Source organism: Taudactylus pleione, unplaced genomic scaffold (assembly GCF_031769625.1).
Source record: "Taudactylus pleione unplaced genomic scaffold, aTauple2 ptg000352l, whole genome shotgun sequence".
NCBI lineage: Eukaryota > Metazoa > Chordata > Amphibia > Anura > Myobatrachidae > Taudactylus > Taudactylus pleione.
Window position 1 is genome coordinate 7457098 of NW_028284753.1, and position 20870 is coordinate 7477967.

The 20870-nt window shown below is 43.1% G+C and overlaps 1 protein-coding gene across 1 annotated transcript in view; it reads left to right on the forward strand.

The window, feature by feature from the left end:
* The window catches only part of MID2 (midline 2), a 348031-nt gene extending 339478 nt beyond the window's left edge, over positions 1-8553 (forward strand). Inside the window, exon 10 of the mRNA XM_088444211.1 lies at positions 7429-8553. Coding sequence (XP_088300337.1) covers positions 7429-7837 — 409 coding nt within the window. The 3' untranslated portion in view covers positions 7838-8553. The remainder of the gene's footprint in view (positions 1-7428) is intronic.
* Positions 8554-20870: the final 12317 nt, after the last annotated feature.

A 20870-nucleotide genomic window follows, 5' to 3' on the forward strand; every position in this document is an offset into this window, starting at 1 on the left:
CCGTTTGTGTAGCCACCCCCCGCCCCGCCTACAAAACGGGGCGAGCTGTCGATCACCATCGACAGCCGCCCCTTTTGTAGTGAGCTCCGGAGCAGGAGACTTTCTCTTTAGCTCCGGGGCTTGCGCACGCGCAGTGCGGCTGCTGCGCGCGTGCGCAGGATCTTAACATCGACCCAGTTGCGAGGGCTCAGCGCTTGTGACCGGGTCTGAATGAGACCCTATGTGTAATGGGAGGCAGGGGATAGCACTATGTGGGATGGGGTAAAGGATTATGTAGGATGGGGGAAGCACTATATGGGATGGGGGCAGGAGAAAGCACTATGTGGAATGGTAGGCAGGGGATAGCACTATGTTGGATGGGGAAAGGATTATGGGCCTGATTCAGAGCCGCTCGTAAGCGGCCGCTCGTTCGCTCCGAGCGATGTTTGCACATCTGCGCATGCGTATGGGTCGTAATGCGCATGCGCCAACCAGTCATTGCGGTCAGAAATCGAGCGCTCGCAAAATAGCGAGTGCCTGCTAATTTGAGTGACAGGATGAGGCGTTTGTGGGTGGTAACAGGGGAAGGTGCTTGAAAACGGGGAGTGGTGATCCGAACGCAGGCGTACCAAAAGGTCAAAACGGGAGTTTTAAGGGTGTGCATAATTAACAAAGCAGCGTCATCGACCACGTCACTTGGTTGTTTCTTAGCCTGAACTGTTCGCATGATTGCGGTAGGAAAATCCTACCACAAGCACTGCGAGCAGTTCAGATGCCTGTCGATGTACTCGATTAATCAAATAAATAGCGGAGATGACGTAGGATGCGAACGGCCAGGGGGCGTCTTTACAAAATAGCGAGCGCATGTTTCGTTCGCTCGCTCAGACATAGAGGCGTCAACAGACCGCAAAGAGCGAGCGCTCAATTTAAATAGCCGGACCCTTTTTCTGAACGAGCGAGCGCAAATAGCGTCCGGCTCTGAATCAGGCCCTATGTGGGATGGGGGAAGCACTATATGGGATGGGGGCAGGATAAAGTACTATGTGGAATGCCGCTCCTAGTGAGTGAGTCACTCACTGTAAGTGATTAATTGGGTTGTGCTACCTGTCCCTGACACTGATTATGTGTTCAGAGAGAAAATACAAATAAAATATATATATTTGTGTGTATACTTTTGGCTTTTTGCAAAATATATTTAATAAGAATTCTATACTACATAGACAGATTAACACAATAACAATAATACATAAATAAATATCACATAATATGGAGCCGCTGTTCTCACCAAATTAATTAAGCTCAGATATGGGTACTATAAACATAATTTTGATAGCGATATTAAGGATGGACTGGATATGATTTCTATAGTGCCCAAATTTGTGTGTGTGCTTTTTTTGGGGGGTGGGGGCACCAATGCTCTCTCTCGCACAGTGCACCAAAATTTCTAGTTACGGCTCTGCTTCCAGACTCCCTGAAGTCTAGCAATCTCCCTGATTGCACCTTACTCCCATTATGAAGCTATAATATATAAAAAAAAACAGAGACATATACATATGTGCCCACATACATCTATCCTCCGTGCGCTACTAGTCGATTCACGCATAACGCGCAGGGGCATTTCTAGAGAGGAGGGGGCACGTGTGCAGTCTCCAACACGGGCCCCCTCCTCTCTGTCCGGCGGCCGGCAGCGCACTGAGCTGTGCATGGCCAGCGCCGATGTTATAGACTCTGGGCACTAGAGTGCGCCCAGAGTCTATAGAGTATGCTCAGGTCACCGGGAAAATTCACTAGTTACGGCTCTGCTTCCAGACTCCCTGAAGTCTAGCAATCTCCCTGATTGCACATTACCCCCATTATGAAGCTATAATATAAAAAAAACAGAGATATATACAGATGTGCCCACATACATCTATCCTCCTTGCACTACCAGTCGATTCACGCATAACGTGCAGGGGCGTTTCCAGTCATTTTTACAGCGCCGGACCCTCCCGCTCTGACGTGGGACTCCGGAGAGGTAAGTAATACTATGGGTACAGGGTGTGTGGTGCGGGGCCCCGCACACCCTGCACCCATTATAGATACGCCCAATATAACGCAGGAGCTCAGTGTGACTCGGTAGCTTTAATAACAACCACTATGCGTGTAGTCAAATTTCTCCAATGAGCAAAATTCAGTGCAACATCAATGTCAAAACAAACTCCCCTTCTGAATTGCTCAGCACTTTTGTAGCCATATTACCAGTAGTTAATCCATGGTTAGATACAGATGTGTCCACATACATCTATCCCCCGTGCGCTACAAGTGACAGCACACATAACTCGGGAGCTCCGCGTGACTTGGTAGCACCGAGCGTCTTTTTTGCAACTTTTTACCTTCAGTTGCATCTTATTCACACAGCGATGTGAATAGATAGCACAAGCAGCTTCTGCTGATTAAAATGATATGCAGCATGCCTATGTTCTGTGTGTGCCTGTGGGTGTATCTGCATGCTAAACGCTACATTACAGTGTTGCAGCCGCTGACACTGTAATGTAGCATTTCACATGCAGATACACCCGCAGACGCGCAGAGAACATAGGCATGCTGCATATCATTTTAATCAGCAGAAGCTGCTTGTGCTATCTTTTCATATCGCTGTGCGAAAAAGACGCATTTGAATGTACAAAAGACACACGAAAAGACGCTCTGTGCTGCCAAGTCACGCCACAGCATGGTGCGACTAGAAGGGCTGTTTAACGCGCCAGGAGGCTAGATGTATGTGGACACATCTGTACATTCAAATGGGATCATTAGTATAATTTTTCTGCATTGGTTATAAGGTACAATGTTCCCTATGGCTACATGCATTTTCGGAATGTGTTTTCATCAACAAATAGATCTTACTAACTGCTTTGGGGGTCTTTTACATTTGGATGTAATTACCTTTACTTTACTTTTACCTTTGGATGTAATAACGCCTCTCAGATGTAGCAGTACACGCCCACTTTACCGCCGCGCTCATAGGTGTTGCTTTTACAATCTCTCTGAAATACTTTAAAAAATAGGCAAATATGCAGGATGCAGTTTTATGTTAATAAATATTTGTGTAATCTATTAAAGGGCTGGTTTAAGAGAGGAGGGGGCTTGTGTGCAGTATCGGTGCAGGCCCCATCCTCTCCCCTTGCACAGTTTTGAGTAGATAGTGGTAAATGCGCACGGCGTGGGCATCATGTTCCCGGTGATTATTCTCTGAGCAATCTCTGGGAAAATGGAGGCTGCACCATTTTCCCGGTGATTTCTGCAGCGCCGATGCCGGACTACACCCTTTATAAATACGCTACTGATCAATTAATATAGGTTTCTAATTTTACTGTACCTGTTCAAGTAAGGAGCTGACAGCAAATGTCCATAATGACCAAATTTTCTCCTGGTGCAAAGTATTTTTTTTCTCACTCTAATTCAAATTACACATGTCTAAGTCTGTTACAATAACTTTGAATGGCCCTGTGTGATTCCTGCACTCTGCCTATCGTCCCAAGCTCTCCCTAGTTCCACACTACGTGGTCAGTTGGTTCCTGACAACTTCTATTATAATGATGCTGTCAACTCTTTTTATACATCTCACACACAGTCTGTTTAACATGCAGCGTGTAGTCCTCAGACATTCATTTTTAATAAGGTACATAGCACTTCAGGCTCTCTAAGCGTAACAAAATCCCATTCCATGCTGCAGAGGTGTTCATAATGTTTAGGTTCTAGTGTGAAGGAAATCTGTTTTGCCGAGTTAATAAAAAACCCACAAGCAAAATCTTTGCTCATTGCTATTACCCATAATCCCTTTCTACTGAGACTGTGCAGTTAATAAATTTTTAACATTGTTTTGCATTAGACAGAGATACATCAGTGAAGTGTTTACCTCTTGCTGGTGACAGGTTAGAGAAATGCAGTATATGCTCTTAACATTAACAGTTTTGCTTTTGGCAAAGCTGAGGTCAAAAACACTGTGTATTAATAATGTTATGTAACCTTTGTTATTGTGGCATATAGGACATGTACATGCTTTGAAAGATAGTTCATACATAGGTGATCAGCACGACATGCTCTTTTTATATATTATGTTTTGAGTTTGTTATTTTTGGGAAAGGGGGGTATTTGTTGTTTTTGACATATTTTTCTTAATGTTATCCAATGCTAGTATACACGGAACGACCACCATGCCAATCATTTGGCTGGTTGGAATGTTAATCTCCTGGTTTGTGGGAGCAAACAGATAGTAATAAAATGTAAAGCCAAACGTAACCAACATGGGAGCATGGCGCTGTACTATGTGACAACAGCGTGAAAATGGACAAATTATTAACTAGACGAAACTGTAATAAACCATTGATTACCTTTATTATGTTACACTAAGGATAACTCAGCTAAAAACATCTCTTTGTCAATGTTTATGCTGTTTTCACATTGTACAGGGCATTGCCCCTATCAGCAACTTGTTGCACAAAATGTTTTTCCTGCGGAATTCTGCTTCTATAATTAGTCCCCCTACCACATTTGGTGACATTCTGATTGTTAGATCAAGGTACAGACACCTGTGAATAGGAGAAGTTTAATTAAGGCCAACCTGTACAGTCTAGAGTTGGGTTCCTCATGTGAACTACAAAATGATTATGAAGGCACCATGAAATCTCTGCATCCCACCATTTTAGAGGAAGTTCATTGTAAAACCATTAATAGAGCTTTCATCTCACAAAGATGGAGAAGCACATGGTTGTTGGGGTATTGCCTGTAATGTTAACTTTCTAAAGCAACTTTTTTTAATTATATTTTGGAAAGTGGAAAGATTAGAACATTTTGAGATAAAGATTTGTTATTTATCAACTTCACATTTGTATTACATGTTAAGAAAGAACCATTGGCCATGGTCTGTTTTAATTTTTGATGGACGGACATTGGGTTTGCAGGGAAGGGTCATCATTCTACTAATTATCAACATCCCCTTATTAAGCAAAAAAAGCAGTTTTTATACTTTGGACAACCTCTACCCAACCTTTTGTACAGTAGGAAGACTTAAATCCAAGTTGTTGCAAATTTTGTATTTCGACAGAATGGTAACTCCCCATGAGTAATAAGAACTGGGGTCTTTGTATATAACAGCTGGATGACTCTTCCCAAAGGTATACTGTATATTAACCTGTATTAATTAATTGATTGGCTCTTATATAGAAAAATGTGCAATTCTTCTGATGGGGTGTGATAATAATGGCTCTTTTCTTAACTTCTATTAATGGTTGGGTGCAAAGTATTTAATACTGTATTTTTACTGGTGATTTTTTTTTTTGTTGGGGGGGGGGGCATGGGTGGTGCCAGCTGTCATTAACTTGGGTACTGTTAGTTTAGTTTATTGCTTGGGTTAAATAGTAGTGTCCAGCGCTAACCTAGTCTATTGACCTATAGAGAAGTTTATGTCCAGTAATGCAGAAGTGAATACAAGAATGTCAGATAGTTATGTAATAATGGTATTTATTAAAATAAATCTTATGTATTTCAAGGAGTTGTTGATACTCCTGTATATATATTAAAATGTTCAATATTTAGAACAGTATCCAAATATGGTACAATGCAGTGAGGATTAAAGTTCCTGAGCAGTGGCTCTAGTGGATGAATAAGAGAGCTCCTTTAGGGTGCCTCTTTCCGTAGGCCACCAATGGTAGGCCACCAGTGTGCCTCAATAGATGTGCATGTAATGAGGCACACTGAGGAACCATATCCATGCCATGTAAGAAATATCACTTCGAATGACAACCAGTGTACCCACTATAGACATTATCCTAATGAGGAGAGTCAGATGGACACACCCACCGAGGATCTGATTGGAGGATCCATGGTTATATACCATATTGAGACTAGCAAATATCAACTTGAAAAAGGCATTAGGCTGAAACGCGTTATTGTTGATACACGTGCACCACGCAGTTATCCAGCAGATAGCCCACGTCCGGGCACCAGTAGCAGACCATCAGATCCATCTGGGGAAATTACAGTTCTCATAAATATTATAAGGATAGTATATAGCAGACAAGCGCACACTTGTTGGGACGGCGGAAAGGCTGTACCTAGGGCTGCATAACTGACAGGGTGGAAGGCTTCCCCTTAATTCATAATGCCATCCAATTTAATAATGTTTATCTCAGGATGGCACCAATAGTTTGTACTTTTTATTCTACTTTACATGTACAGTATTTGTATATGAGAAGTGGGTGCCAGCATAAAGAAATACATGATCATATTTCATAACTTGACATAGTGCTTTGCATCCATTAACAAGATAACGGGAGGCAATGCATCATAATCAGCTTTGTGTGACGGAACATGTAATCCAGGCATGGCTGCAGCTCTTCTCATTGTGGCTCAGTCTTTCTCAATGAATTGCCACTTTTCACTAGTTTTCTGTTGGCATTGTCTATAGCCTAGTTATCTTAGCTGGTCTAAATCAGTATACTGTATACAGTACAACAAGAGATATCATCACAGGAGACTTTTCTCACTGATTAATGCTTTTATATAGATAAATGGTTATTCCCCCAATATTCTTACTTACTATGGGGCCATATTGTATGTCTAGTCCCTTACCCAACCTTCAGATAAACAATCTTGATAATAATAATTGATATTTATAAGATTAATGTCACAAATGGTGATAAACAATTTTGTTAGACCGTCTAAATACTTTTTTAGGGAAGATTCCTATCAGTGGCACCCCATGGTAGCATCTGCCATGGGACCTGTGTCTGTGTGTTAGGTGTTTATATGGGTCCTGCAAAGTTACTTCCATGTTTCCTATATTTCTGTCTGTTACAACAAAAAAGTAAAAAGTGATTAACACCATCATGCAACATAAATGTAATGATTTGTATTCTCTGGTTTTCTTTGCTTTATCTTCAAGCCTTTTTTCTGTGTTTGCACCAAACCATTTAAAACAGATTTTTGTTGTCTGGAACATGGCAGCGCAGCTCTATGCTTTGGCTGCAACTGTATCCACAGAGTAGTTATTTACCATGCCCACTGGCAATGAAAATAAAAACCCCTATGGAGTCAATCCTATGGCTACATTATATATCGCACTTACATTACCTCTGTAGTTGTTGACTTTTGTACACAGCCCCTTTGGGTTGCATAGAAAAATCCATGAGTCTGGGTGAGATCAGGCCTCTAGGGGAGAGGGGGGACAAATTGTGGTGCCATAGCAACGGCAACATGCATCTAATAGGATTTGCCCCTATGAGTTGATAAAAAAGTCCTTGGTAGAAACACAGATGTGAGCCCATGGTAGGATGGAATGTATTTAGTAAATGTTGTATGACGACTTGGATATTCAAGTAAAGTAATATAAGATTTAAGGCCATTGTAAACTTGATAGACTTGTTCACGTCTTCCACATGCACTGATTATTATACTCCTCTGTCTCCTCAGGTACGCTGTAGGAATTGCCTATAAGTCTGCTCCAAAAAATGAATGGATTGGCAAGAACACCTCTTCTTGGGTTTTCTCTCGCTGTAATAACAATTTCCTTGTTAGGCACAATAATAAGGAAGTTCTGTTGGACGTTCATCCACAACTAAAACGCTTGGGTGTCCTTTTAGACTATGACAATAATACGCTCTCTTTCTATGACCCAGCTAACTCCCTTCACCTGCACACCTTTGAAATCTCATTCATGCTGCCTGTTTGTCCAACCTTTACATTATGGAACAAGTCTCTGTTGATCCTCTCAGGGCTCCCCGCTCCAGATTTCATGGACTCATTTATGCCCCTGCAGCAAGAATGCATCTGTAGACCCCAAGAATCACCATATGTATCTGGACTCAAAGCCTGCCAGTGACCAGTAATACACCTGTATTACAGCCTTTTACTAGAGTAAAAATGATTGGACACAGGCATCGTGATCTGGATTGTTTCCAATAAGCATAAGGTTGCAGCGAGAGGGAAAGGTTTGGAAATCCTTCCTTAGTTGAAACTTTGCCAGTGACACGTTCTGCGGTCTAGGTTGGGAGAGGCAGATACTGTAACTTAGCTAGCTTTATTAAATTAAAACCTTTTTAAGGTATTTTTTGAAAGACTGTGAAAATGTCTTCCTGCATCAGAAGGTATACTATATGAATATTATATTAAAAGAAAAAGCTATTTTGAAATGTACATACAGTATGAGGAAGGGTTAATATTGCAGAGTAAACAGATTGTCTCCAATTTATGTTACAATATTCCAAAGCTATAACAGTGCAGAATTTACAGTAACACGGGAAGGGTTCTGGGTGTCACTAACGGCTTTACTGTCTAGGGAACCCAATGATTGCTGCTAAAGAGACAAAAAACATGTCAGCTTCTGCTCATCTCCATACTGTACGGAAAACAATGCAGACGAAGCTCGTTATCTGAACATATTATGACAACACGCTTCCTTGTAACCATTTCAGAGATAAAAGTATGCAAAATATTAATTAAACTCTAATGGATTTGAAATGTAATAAAGAAGGACCTTGCTGTGGTCATTTCTGTTACAATAGGAAATTGATCTGTACTAAAAAGCTTGGGGGTATATATACTAAAGTGCTGGTTTATAGAAGTGGAGATGTTGCCCATAGCAACCAAGCAGATTCTACATTTATCTAGCACCTTGTAGAAGATAATAGCTAAAATCTGATTGGTTGCTATGGGCAACATCTCCACTTCTATAAATCTGTACTTTAGTAAATATACCCCTTGGACTTTAAAATGCAGCTACTGTATCCATCATACAATAAACTCAAATTGTTAGATATGTTTCATGGAAATATTAGTGCACCATTGTAACAAGGACAGACCGTGGAGTGGACAGGAGAAATCATGCAGTTCTCTTATGTCTAAACTACAAAGTTTAATTTGTTGCATGCATAAACTTGCAAGAAGAATTTGAATAATTGTAGCTACTTACCTATCTGAAATTCCTGTTTAATCTAAATTTCTGTAATTATATATTCAGCATAATGAGATGTTGTACAATCGCATGCCTCCTTTACAATCTCAGAGTGAGACATACACTTTATTTCATTATCCACTGGTGCATTTTGCTGAAAATAATCACTAGGTTCTTTTTCACATAATAGAGTAAGGGGGAGAACTGGCATAAAGGCACTTTAGCAACAGTCTGCTGGTGGCATAATAAAGAAGTATTGTCAAATAAGGTGGCCCATGTCAGATTATCATTTGAATATCAACTTTAAAAGAAAATAGTTACCACAAGTTCGCATTACAATATGAAACCTGTCACATTATTCTAGGCAAAGTTTTCATTTCTCTGATGTTTATGATCCATGAGACTTACTTGCACACAGCTCAGTGTAATGATACAGAACATTATAGCGCTTACTGGAACAGGAAGATTCAATTGCACAGAATTATTCAGCAGGAGACATGTTTCATCCACTTGCTCATCACTGCTGAAAAGATGGATAGATAGCTTCATTTTTAAAATGCAATTCTTGCAAGCCTCCTTACTTTTATCATGTTGCCCATTATAAACTAGAAATGACATCACAAATGCCTAACAGCGTGACAGCAGCCACAAGCAGAAACAGAACATGGCTGCCGCCGACACAGGACACATTTCTGCAAAATGCTTTAACCCCTTTTTCCTATAGTATTAATATTGTATAAATCAAGATCAGCCGGAACCACGCACTGTCAGGAAAAATCATTTATCCATGAGACTGAAAAGATTGAATTTGATTAAACCAAGTGAATTCAGTTTATATACTATAAACTATAGTTATTATACTATATACAGTATAAAACACACACATTGATGTATGATATATTTGTTCCAAAACCAGATACTGAATTTATATTTTGCCCTTTCTGAATATACCAAAAAGGGGATGTGTTTTTTTCCAGAAAACATTAATGGTTAAAAGAATAAAATGAATATAAATAAAAAAATGTGCAATAATATTTATTGTAGCCTTATTTTTACAGTGCTGTCTTCCCAACTCCAGTAGCCTATAGCATCCCTATATATCTTTTACTGCATACAGTACAGTATCTGGTCCTGTTCTAATTCTGACAACTACAGTATTTACTGTACATCCTCTTTCGATCACAAGACTCTTCACCAGATGCAACTGTTGACCTGTCTTATCTCTATAGTTACCGTTTCTTCTTCAAGTTGCTGTTACAGTAAGTTCTTAAGTGGAAATTGCTGCCATCTGTAATCTGTATTTCAGTAGATTGACACTAGTACTCCAAGTAACCTGTAAATTGTTGTGCCCAAATCTGGTTAGGTGTCTAGTTGTTACACTGCATGTCACTTGTAGGAACTGCATTTCATTTCTACTGAGTCACACAATTTCTGATTGCAGCAACCGGATTTCTCCTCAGCAAACCAAAAGACATAAGAGAATGTGACAAGTGTATCTCTGACAACACTAACAACTTACTATTACATCATTGGTAAGATTAAATATTAGAAACCGTCATGTAAAGACAAAAGTGAAATGATTACAGTCTTACCTCCAATTTCAACCATAACCCGCACATCCACTAGGCGACTAGGGAAAGACAGTACGTTTACAACACCGTAATCGTACCGTCGTTCCCCATCCCCTGCAGTGCCTACACTGAACGATTAGTCGTTCATTGTAGGCACCCTCCCTCATCCCCAAACATGACCAATCTGTCGCTGTTGTTATCGGCAGATTGACCAGCATGTTCGGGCGATGATTGCTGGTCGTTTCTGACATTGTAGTGCACGATTTGTGCACAATTAATGAGCGATTGCACGATTACGATGTGCAATCGTGCAATCGCTCATTAATATCGCCTAGTGGATGTGCGCCTATAGACATACCATGATCACTAAGTTTAATCATTTCTAACTTGGCATATAAAGTAAGAGGCTTACGACTCCTCTTTGTATCACCACTACACTTAGATTCCATTATAATATGGTAATAAAATAGGGCCCTTCTCTGGCATCCTTCTGTTTAGCACATCAGGCCAGAAAAACCACTGACAGAATGTAACATGCGCAGAGAATATTAAATATAGATATCATATAACTGAAAACCACCGTAGCAGCACAACAGAGTAGGTGGCATGCCAAAATGTGGGACTCTTCTGTGCATGAAATCTTTGCCTGATGTACAGAGTTTTATAGAATTTACATGCAATATGCACAAAAGTAAGAATGAATAACTGATAGTCAAAACAAGAGAAATAGACAAGACAAACTCGGGCCAGAGCCATTCTGTACACCTGGTGATATTCAGTCAGTAGCCGGAGCCAATCAGTGGCCGCTCTACAGTTAGCGTGACCACTGATTGGCTGGCGGGACTGCAAAGCCCTGCAGTCCCGTCAGCTGGCATTCGGGAGGTATCAGTACCTCAACTGGCAACACACATACTTATACCGGGTGCGTGGATCGGGAAACTCATTTTATTTATTTGCAAAGTCCATGGATTACTGCAGAGACCAGCGCCAGGATATAGGTGAGTATGTCATCTTTTTTGCAGGGCCAGTCATTAAGGATTCTACTGGAGAAGAGGACAGAAGCATCTGGTATAGGTAAGTATGTGTGAATGGGTAGGTGTATGTAATAAAGCTTTACTAATCACGGTGTTTGTGTTTTGTCTTTCTTTAACTATTTATGTTACAGTGGGGGTACAGGTGCCGCCTGTCTGCTGGCACTTGTAGTTCCACAAGTGCCAAAGGGCAGGCATGCTGGCACCTGTATTCCCACTGTAAAATACAATTTTTTACTTATATTTCCCCACTTTATTACCCCCATACCCAATGCTCTAGTGGTGTGGGGAAGAGCCTCGGGCTTCAGACAAAGCCTGTGTTAAGGGAGAGGGGGACCCCTTTTTTGGGGGGTCCCCACCTCCCCTGAGATCCCCGGCTTGGCCCGATCGGCTTGGGCTGATAATGCTTTGGCCCCGGTGAAAGGGTCTCCGGGCTGTAGCATTACAGCCGGGCCGTTTTGGGTCTGGTACTGGTTTTAAATATAGGGGGACCCTATGCAATTTTTTCCCCTATATTTAAAACCAGGACTGGCCCTGCAGCCTGGTGTTGGTTTCTAAATTACGATGGAACCCTACACATTTTGTTCTCCGTAATTTTAGAAACCAGGACAAGTGGTGCTGGTTAGGCTTTTGGGGGGGGGACCCTATGTCATTTTTTGTCTGATATTTAAAATTTTTTTCTATATTTATAGGCAGAAACATACATGGATCACAGCGATCTGTGTATGTTTCTGCCAAACTGTCAGATCACAGGCAGGTGTATTTTTTTCATGAGTTTTTACAGGGGTGTTTTCCCATCTCATGAGAGTTTAGAAACTCTCTGCTTGGTAAATTCCAGAATCCTATCTTCACTAGTGAAAAGGTTCTCGAGTTTTGTCAATGGTGAATTGAAGAGAGTTTGCTAACTCTAGTATATTCCCGTAGCAAAGGAGATCTCTCTCCCGAGTTTGACATAAATTTGAGAGTGGAAAAAAATGCACAAACTCTCCAGAGTTTGCACACTATCCCAAGCTCTCGGCTTAGTAAATTTACCCCTTAGAATCTGGGCATGGAACATGGGTGTGTGTGGGAGATTTAAATCGCCTTTTTGATTATCAGCTGAGCTGAAATAACTGAAGTGTCCAGCATTTAGGGGAGCCATTCTTTCGAGAATTGCTGTATGAAATTGTCACCAATTTCTCTGGAGGGATGATAATCTTTATATTACACTGAAGTGCCAAAAGTCATGGGATAGGTGCCTAGTATCATGTAGAATACCCTCTAGTAATGCATCAACTAAACGTAGCATCGATTCCACAAGTGGTCGTCAGACCTCTGGAGAGATGTTGACCTATGCCATCTGGATAGCTTCCCACACCATTCGTCAGAACTGTCCTCGAACCATTTCTAGACAACTTGGGATTGATGATACGGTGCATTATCCTGCTGGAATATTTAATCATTGTGGGGGTACATGAAGTTCATGAAGGGTTGCAAATGGTCATCATGCAATGCAATGTATTGGTTACCAGTCAATGACGTGTTCAGGTGAACTAGCAGACCCAACTCTTGCCACGTGAACACACCAAGCACCACCTGGGGTCCATGGCCTCATGGCGTCTGCACCACACCTGAACTCTGCCCTCAACTCGAAACAACAGGAACTGTGACTCATCAGACCACGCCACATGTTGCCAGTCCTCAATAGCAACATCACAAGCTCAGGTGAGGTGCTGTGTCCAGTGTCGTAATTTTAACAGTGGCAATCTGTGGGTCTTCTGCTTCCACTGACCTGCTGCATATGTGTCTTGTACCTTCTGCATTAAATGTGAATGTGATTTGAGCCAGTGTCGCTTGTCTGTTACCACAGAAAATTCTGGCCAGATGTCACTGATCACAATCATTAAGCACCCGTGGTCGGCCACTGCACTCTCCGCGGTGGGTGGTAATGTCTTCCATGAGGTATTCCCAGTACACACATGACACCATAGACCAAGGAATTTTGAATGTCAACAACTTCGGAAATGCAATGTCACATCCATCGGGCACCCACTATCATGCCCTATTCAAACTCTGATAATTCACGTTTCCTTGCCATTAGCAGCCTAGCCGGTATTCAAACTGACTCATGAAATGTCAGATGCAGGTCTGGGCATTTCCAAGACATCACAGTACAGTAGCAGCACCTACCATTACCTTTACACCTTTCTTCTTACTTTTTCCAGTTGAGCAGGTGCTTTTCCACAATCTGGGAGAAGTGGGTCTGTGAAGAAAGGGTTTATTTAGGCAGCTAGCAGTTCTGTACAGAAGCTCCCTCAAAGCATGCCTGCTCTTCTAGACTCTGATCACATGACACCAGTATTCCATTTTCTGCATTGACATTGGAACATGCTTCATCCATTCCACACTGTGAGCAAGCAGCTTGATCAGAGTTACTGGGCTTCTTAATGAATTTGATTGCATCATTATCAGACATGAAGGGTCCTTTTTGAACCACAAATGCTGCAATATTAGGCCAAGAGCCCAATATCAATTCAGATATTACAAAATCTATGGACAATATAACACCCAACTCCTCCACCCCTGATCATGAAATATTGCAACAAATATGTGGACATGGACATGAAATATCAACTCTTATGCAAATTCAGCAGGAGGTGTATAACACCCCTTTCTGCATTTGCGATCCCATCATCGATGGTTGCGATGGTGGACGGTGCCGGGCTGCCAGCCAGCAGAGTAAGCCTAGCTTACTCAGGCTAGTCGACTTGCAAGCCCAGAACACTGCGTCGACGCAGTCCCTGGGCTTGCCACTCCCGGAAAACGTGGTGGACATGCCCCCGTTTCTGGCAGAGGCATAGAAGAGTCTGCGTGCGACTACGCAGTACCCATTCTGCACACTCGCAGAATGGGTCTTGCGCACGCGCATATTCCCAATAATCGTTAATCTGTGATCGGCAGTGCACTTAACTTATTAACAGTGGAGCTACTGATTCTATTCTTTAAATGCGACATTAAATAGAATGTTATATTTTTTAATTAATAATAAAAATAAATAAAACAACATGTTTCTATATTAAAAGTATTCGTAAACATGATATACAAATTATAAGATAGAATATAAAAACATGTTGTATCTTCCTCCCATCGCACTATGGGCCTGATTCAGAGCCGGACGCTATTTGCGCTCACTCGTTCAGAAAAAGGGGCCTTCTATTTAAATTGAGCGCTCGCTCTTTGCGGTCTGTTGACGCCTCTATGTCTGAGCGAGCGAACGAAACATGCGCTCGCTATTTTGTAAAGACGCCCCCTGGCCGCTCGCATCCTATGTCATCTCCGCTATTTATTTGATTAATCGAGGACATCGAAAGGCGTCTGAACTGCTCGCAGTGCTTGTGGTAGGATTTTCCTACCGCAATCATGCAAACAGTTCAGGCTAAGAAACAACCAAGTGACGTGGTCGATGACGCTGCTTTGTTAATTATGCACACCCTTAAAACGCCCGTTTTGACCGTTTGGCACGCCTGCGTTCGGATCTCCACTCCCCGTTTTCAAGCACCTTCCCCTGTTACCACCCACAAACGCCTCATCCTGTCACTCAAATTAGCAGGCACTCGCTATTTTGCGAGCGCTCGATTTCCGACCGCACAGACTGGTTGGCGCATGCGCATTACGGCCCATACGCATGCGCAGATGTGCGAACATCGCTCGGAGCTTACGAGCGGCTCTGATTCAGGCCCAATGTTTATTTTTTGCGTCACGGCAATATCCCTTGATCAACCTTCTTTTTTTTTATTGTAGTAATTTTTTTTCATTTCTGTCTGCTAACAGCATTCAGAAAATGACAATATCTTGGTGTTTATTATAACAACAATTTAATTCAACATGTAATAGTGTTTCAGCTTACGGTAGTCACTATGGCCGCTGCTTTTTCAATGCCAACCTTTTTGCTATGTCTGTTCCAGTTCATGAGAGCAAGAAAACAAGATTCTCAGTGTATTCATTCACAGAGAGAGATTAAATGGCAGGAGTTTAAAGGGGCATTTTATTCTACAGTAGGAATACCAAATGTCCCGGGTACTATTGATTGCACTCATGAGGCACTAACACCACCGTTTGGAATAGGAAATTCTTTTTTTGTAATTTCCAAACAGAATGAATGAACTCATGATTACTATTTGGTTGGCTGCTGTCAGAGCTTTTTTCGTACTATAAATACAAAACTCATAATCATTTCTTTTTTTTTTTTTTCAAATAAAGGAATGTCATTTGTTATTGTTTTTGTTGAAGCTGCAGGATATAGAAGCCATTCCTTGTTGGCTATGCCATTTACAAATACTGTTGCGAGTTAAACAAAGACACCAAGCAGAGCACATCACTGCTACAGTGCCTTGCAAAAGTATTCACCCCCCTTTGCATTTTTCATGTTTTGTTGCCTGGAATTAAAATGTAGATGAGTTATTGTACATACTGTACTATTCTCTTAGGGTCCTTAATAGCCATTTCTGCTGCCTAGACAGACAAGGTGGGGTGCTGCTGTATTCACCTTCTAACAGGGGCGTATTTATAATGGGTGCAGAGTGTGCGATGCGGTGCACCCAAACTTTTTTTTTTCTATACTTACCTCTTTTTTATACTTACCTCTCTGAAGTCCCATGGCGTAAAGTTACACAAAATGCCTGGAGTATGTCCACCGTGGCCATTTTTCTGGTGTTTTGCGTATGCGCAATAGGAAATTACAGAGAAAATGGCTGCAGCACCATTTTCCCGGTGACCTGCACATGCGCAGTAGACTCCAGACACACTCTAGTGCCGGAGTCTACTGCTGCTGCAGCCGGGAAGAGAGGAGGGGACCCCGGACGGTGAGTGAACATGCGTCCCCTCCTCTATTAATACGCCCCTGCCCTCTAAGGTTTGCGACATAATTGTTGTCACTTTACTTTTGCAGTGTTTCATTTGGATCCTGGAATTTGTCAGGAACCTGATATTTCCACTTCTGTAACTGAGATGTGGTGTTGGTAGTGAAATGTAATGTACAGTAAGTGATCAGCATCCAGGTAGGGAGCAGCGTCTGCACAGATTAATTCAATATGTTTCTCTCTAGGAGGTAAAAAAAAATCACACTTTTTGCTGCAATAACCATTGTTATGTGATCAGTTCCATATTTGTTAAACCAAACCCTAAATATTGTCGTTTCCTATATTAAGGGGCATATTCAATTGTGTGTGAGAATAGCAAAAAAACCTGCACCTGCAAGGTTTTTCCTGTAGGTGCGGGTTTTTTGCTATTCCATTAGGTGCGTGGTTTTTCAAAAAACACGCACAGGGAGGTTTTTTTCACGCACCTCCTGAGCAAAAATCGATGATTTAAGGAAAAATCACCGGGACTTGCTCTGACACCCCCGCAGCACCCGCCCTGAGGACTAATTAAGCAATTCGAATTATCCAATTAGCTTAATTAGTCCTTAATTACTCACCTTCCTCAGTGCTGTCTTCTGCATCTTCCTCTGCATCCAGCGTCGGGAGCCGGCTCTTCTGCAGCAGGGCATGTCAGTGTGTGTGGTGTATTTAAGTGTGTATGAGTGAGTGTGTGTGTATGCATGAGTGTGTGTGACCCCCGGTGCGGTGTGTGTGGCCTCCCTGGAATGGGCGCTTGGAGAACTACATCTCCCAGCAGCCCTTGCTCCTCCCATCAGCTGCCGGGACTCCCAGCAGCCCCCTCTCCAGTAAGAAGAGAAAGGGGAAGCCACTGGGAGCCGCGGAGACCCGGGTAGGTAAGTGCCTTTTTTTTCTTTTAATTTACGCAGCGCGGGGTTTTCATTGCTGAAAACCAGGCGTACACTGTTTTTCTAATTGAATCCCGCAGGTATCGGGAGCTCGCATACCCGCGGGATTCCGAAATTGCCCGCAAGGGGCGCAGGGTTTTAGCCTCGCTAAACCTCGTGCCCAATTGAATATACCCCTAAGAGTACAAACAAAAAGTATGGTGGTCGCTCACATCAGCTTAATGACATAGCACAGGTGCTTGTAAAGGACGGGGTTTACACTGAACCATAGAAAAAAAGATTCCCTCCAGCACACTGCAGAAATGTCAACAAAAAATACTTAAATCCTACATGATGATAGAGTTTCAGAGGTATTAGTTACATACATTTGCAAATATATGAATAAGCGCCAGGCCATCGTCCGTGACTCTTGTTTCCCGTTCAGGGAGAAAAAATATAGCGGACCTGCACTTCCGATCCGTCAGCTGTGACCGGAAGTGCCTCTATTTCTTTTACTATTTATAGCGCATACTGCCAGAAGCCCTCTATGCCTTGAAAAAAAGAACATAGGTTCTCGATATGCATTGGCCTGAGGAGGTGCTGTTTGGAGGATCTTGTGTTTTTTTCACTAGTGCACATGCAGGACTGACGGCCAAGTGACAGGCAGAAAGTGCTCTCAGTAGCTCCGACTATAGCAGCATCAGAGCGGCTGGGCAGCATTCTCTGCCTATTACCCGGCTGTCTGTCACTCACATCTATGTAGCTTGTGGCTGCACACTGAGCAGGACTCCTTCCGAGACCGCTCCACTGCAGGGGCTGTGCACCTACTTGTGTGTCCTCTGTCAATTCCCTTGGGCTCTTCCCGGCTAAGGCCCTGCCCACTTTCTTACCCTGTCTGACTATATTAATCTATATCCTCCTGTCCCTGCTGAAGACCCCGCCCCCTCACCCCGAGTCTCCGCCCTTTCTCTAGTCATGGGGTGGGGAACCTTTTTCCTGCCGAGGGCTATTTTGATATATATAACATTATTTGCGGGCCATATCACATGGCGGCGGGGCCACAATCCCCAGTGCTTACAGCAATGCACGGAGCATCCTGAGGATGTTCCAGGGAGCTGTAAGTGCAGCGGTGTGACTGTCTGAAGCATCCTAAGGGTGCTCCTGATAGATAAATAAATGAGGCTAGCAGAAAAAAGCTCTGAGGGCCAGACCAAATGATACCGAGGGCCTTATGAGGCCCCCGGGCAGAAGGTTCCCCATCCCTGCTCTAGTTTAACCTGTCTGTCATCTCTTCCTGTACTCTGGATGTCCGCAGGGACCAGAGACAGAACAGCCTTCCAGGCAGGTAAGTGCCAGTGGAGGTGTACATGTTTACATGATATTTGAGGGGGGGGGGGGTTGTTGGGTGTTGGAACACTTATGCAGTGGGGGTGTGTAGTTATTTTTATCTTGGGGGTGGGAGGGGGGTGTTTTAATGCTGTCGGTGCAGGGGGTGATGTAATAATGTGTGTGAATGTGGGGGGTATTATTATTGTGTGTGAGGGCTTATTCATAATATGTTTTATATGTGGGTCACTGTTGATTTCTGCATAATCTGGCGATTACTGTGTTATCTGGCAGCCATTACAACGCTCCCTGATCAGGTGGTCACTATGAATCTCTCTGCATTACATGGCAGTAACTGCGACGCTCCCTGATCTGACGCTCCACCGCGAACCTCTCTGCATTATATGGCACATCACTGCGACGCTCCATAATTTAGCTGTCACTGCAAACATCTCTACATTATATGGAAGTCACTGTGGCTCTCCCTGATCTGATGGTCACTGCGAACCTCTCTGCATTATCTATCAGTCTTGGCGACGCTCCCTGATCTGGTGGTCACTGAGAACCTCTCTGCATTATATGGCACATCACTGCAACGCTCCCTAATCTGACGGGTACTGCGAACCTCTCTGCATTATATTGCAGTCACTGCGACGCTCCCTGTTCTGACGCTCATCGCGAACCTCTCTGCATTATATGGCACATCACTGTAATGCTCCCTAATCTGACACTCAGTGTGACCTCTCTGCATTATAATTTATATGGCATATCACTACGACGCTCCCTGATCTGACGGTCATTACGAACCCTTTCTGTATTATATGGCAAATGTCTATGACACTCCCTGATCTGACGCTCACTGCGACCTCTCTGCATTATAATTTATATGGCACATCAATGCGACACTCCCTGATCTGACGGTCACTGCGAACCTTCCTGCATTATATGGCACATCACTACGACGCTCCCTGATCTGGCTGTCACTGCAAACCTCTCTTCATTATATGGCAGTCACTGCGACACTCCCTGATCTGATGGTCACTGCGAACCTCTCTGCATTATATGGCAGTCACTCCAATGCTCCATAAGCTGGCTGCCACTGCGAACCTCTCTACATTATACAGCAGTCACTGCGTTGCTCCATAATCTAGCTGTCACTGCAAACCTTTATGCATTATATGGAAGTCACTGTGACTCTCTCTGATCTGATGGTCACTGCGAACCTCTCTGCATTATCTATCAGTCTTGGCGACGCTCCCTGATCTGGTGGTCACTGAGAACCTCTCTGCATTATATGGCACATCACTGCAACACTCCCTGATCTGGTGGTCACTGAGAACCTCTCTGCATTATATGGCACATCACTACAATGCTCCCTGATCTGGTGGTCACTGCAAACCTCTCTGCATTATATGGAAGTCACTGTGACTCTCTCTGATCTGATGGTCACTGCGAACCTATCTGCATTATCTATCAGTCTTGGCGACGCTCCCTGATCTGGTGGTCACTAAGAACCTCTCTGCATTATATGGCACATCACTGCAGCGCTCCCTGATCTGGTGGTCACTGAGAACCTCTCTGCATTATGTATCAGTCTTGGCAACGCTCCCTGATCTGGTGGTCACTGAGAACCTATCTGCATTATCTATCAGTCTTGGCGACGCTCCCTGATCTGGTGGTCACTAAGAACCTCTCTGCATTATATGGCACATCACTGCAACGCTCCCTGATCTGGTGGTCACTGAGAACCTCTCTGCATTATGTATCAGTCTTGGCAACGCTCCCTGATCTGGTGGTCACTGAGAACCTCTCTGCATTATGTATCAGTCTTGGCGACGCTCCCTGATCCGGTGGTCACTGAGAACCTCTCTGCATTATATGGCACATCACTGCAATGCTCCCTAATCTGACGGTCACTGCGAACCTCTCTGCATTATATGGCAGTCACTGCAAAGCTCCCTGATCTGGTGGTCACTGCAAATCTCTCTGCATGATATGGCACATCTCTGCGACGCTCCCTGATCTGACAGTCACTGAAAACCTCTCTGCATGATATGGCACATCTCTGCGATGCTCCCTGATCTGGTGGTTACTGCAAACCTTTCTACATATAAAGCAGTCACTGCGATGCTCCCTGATCTGGCTGTCACTGCACACCTCTCTGCATTATCTAGCAGTCTCTGTGACACTCCCTGATCTGGAGATCACTGCGTACCTTTTTGCATTATATAGCAGTCACTTTGACTTTCCCTGATCTGGCGATCACTGCGAATTTCTCTGCTTTATATGGC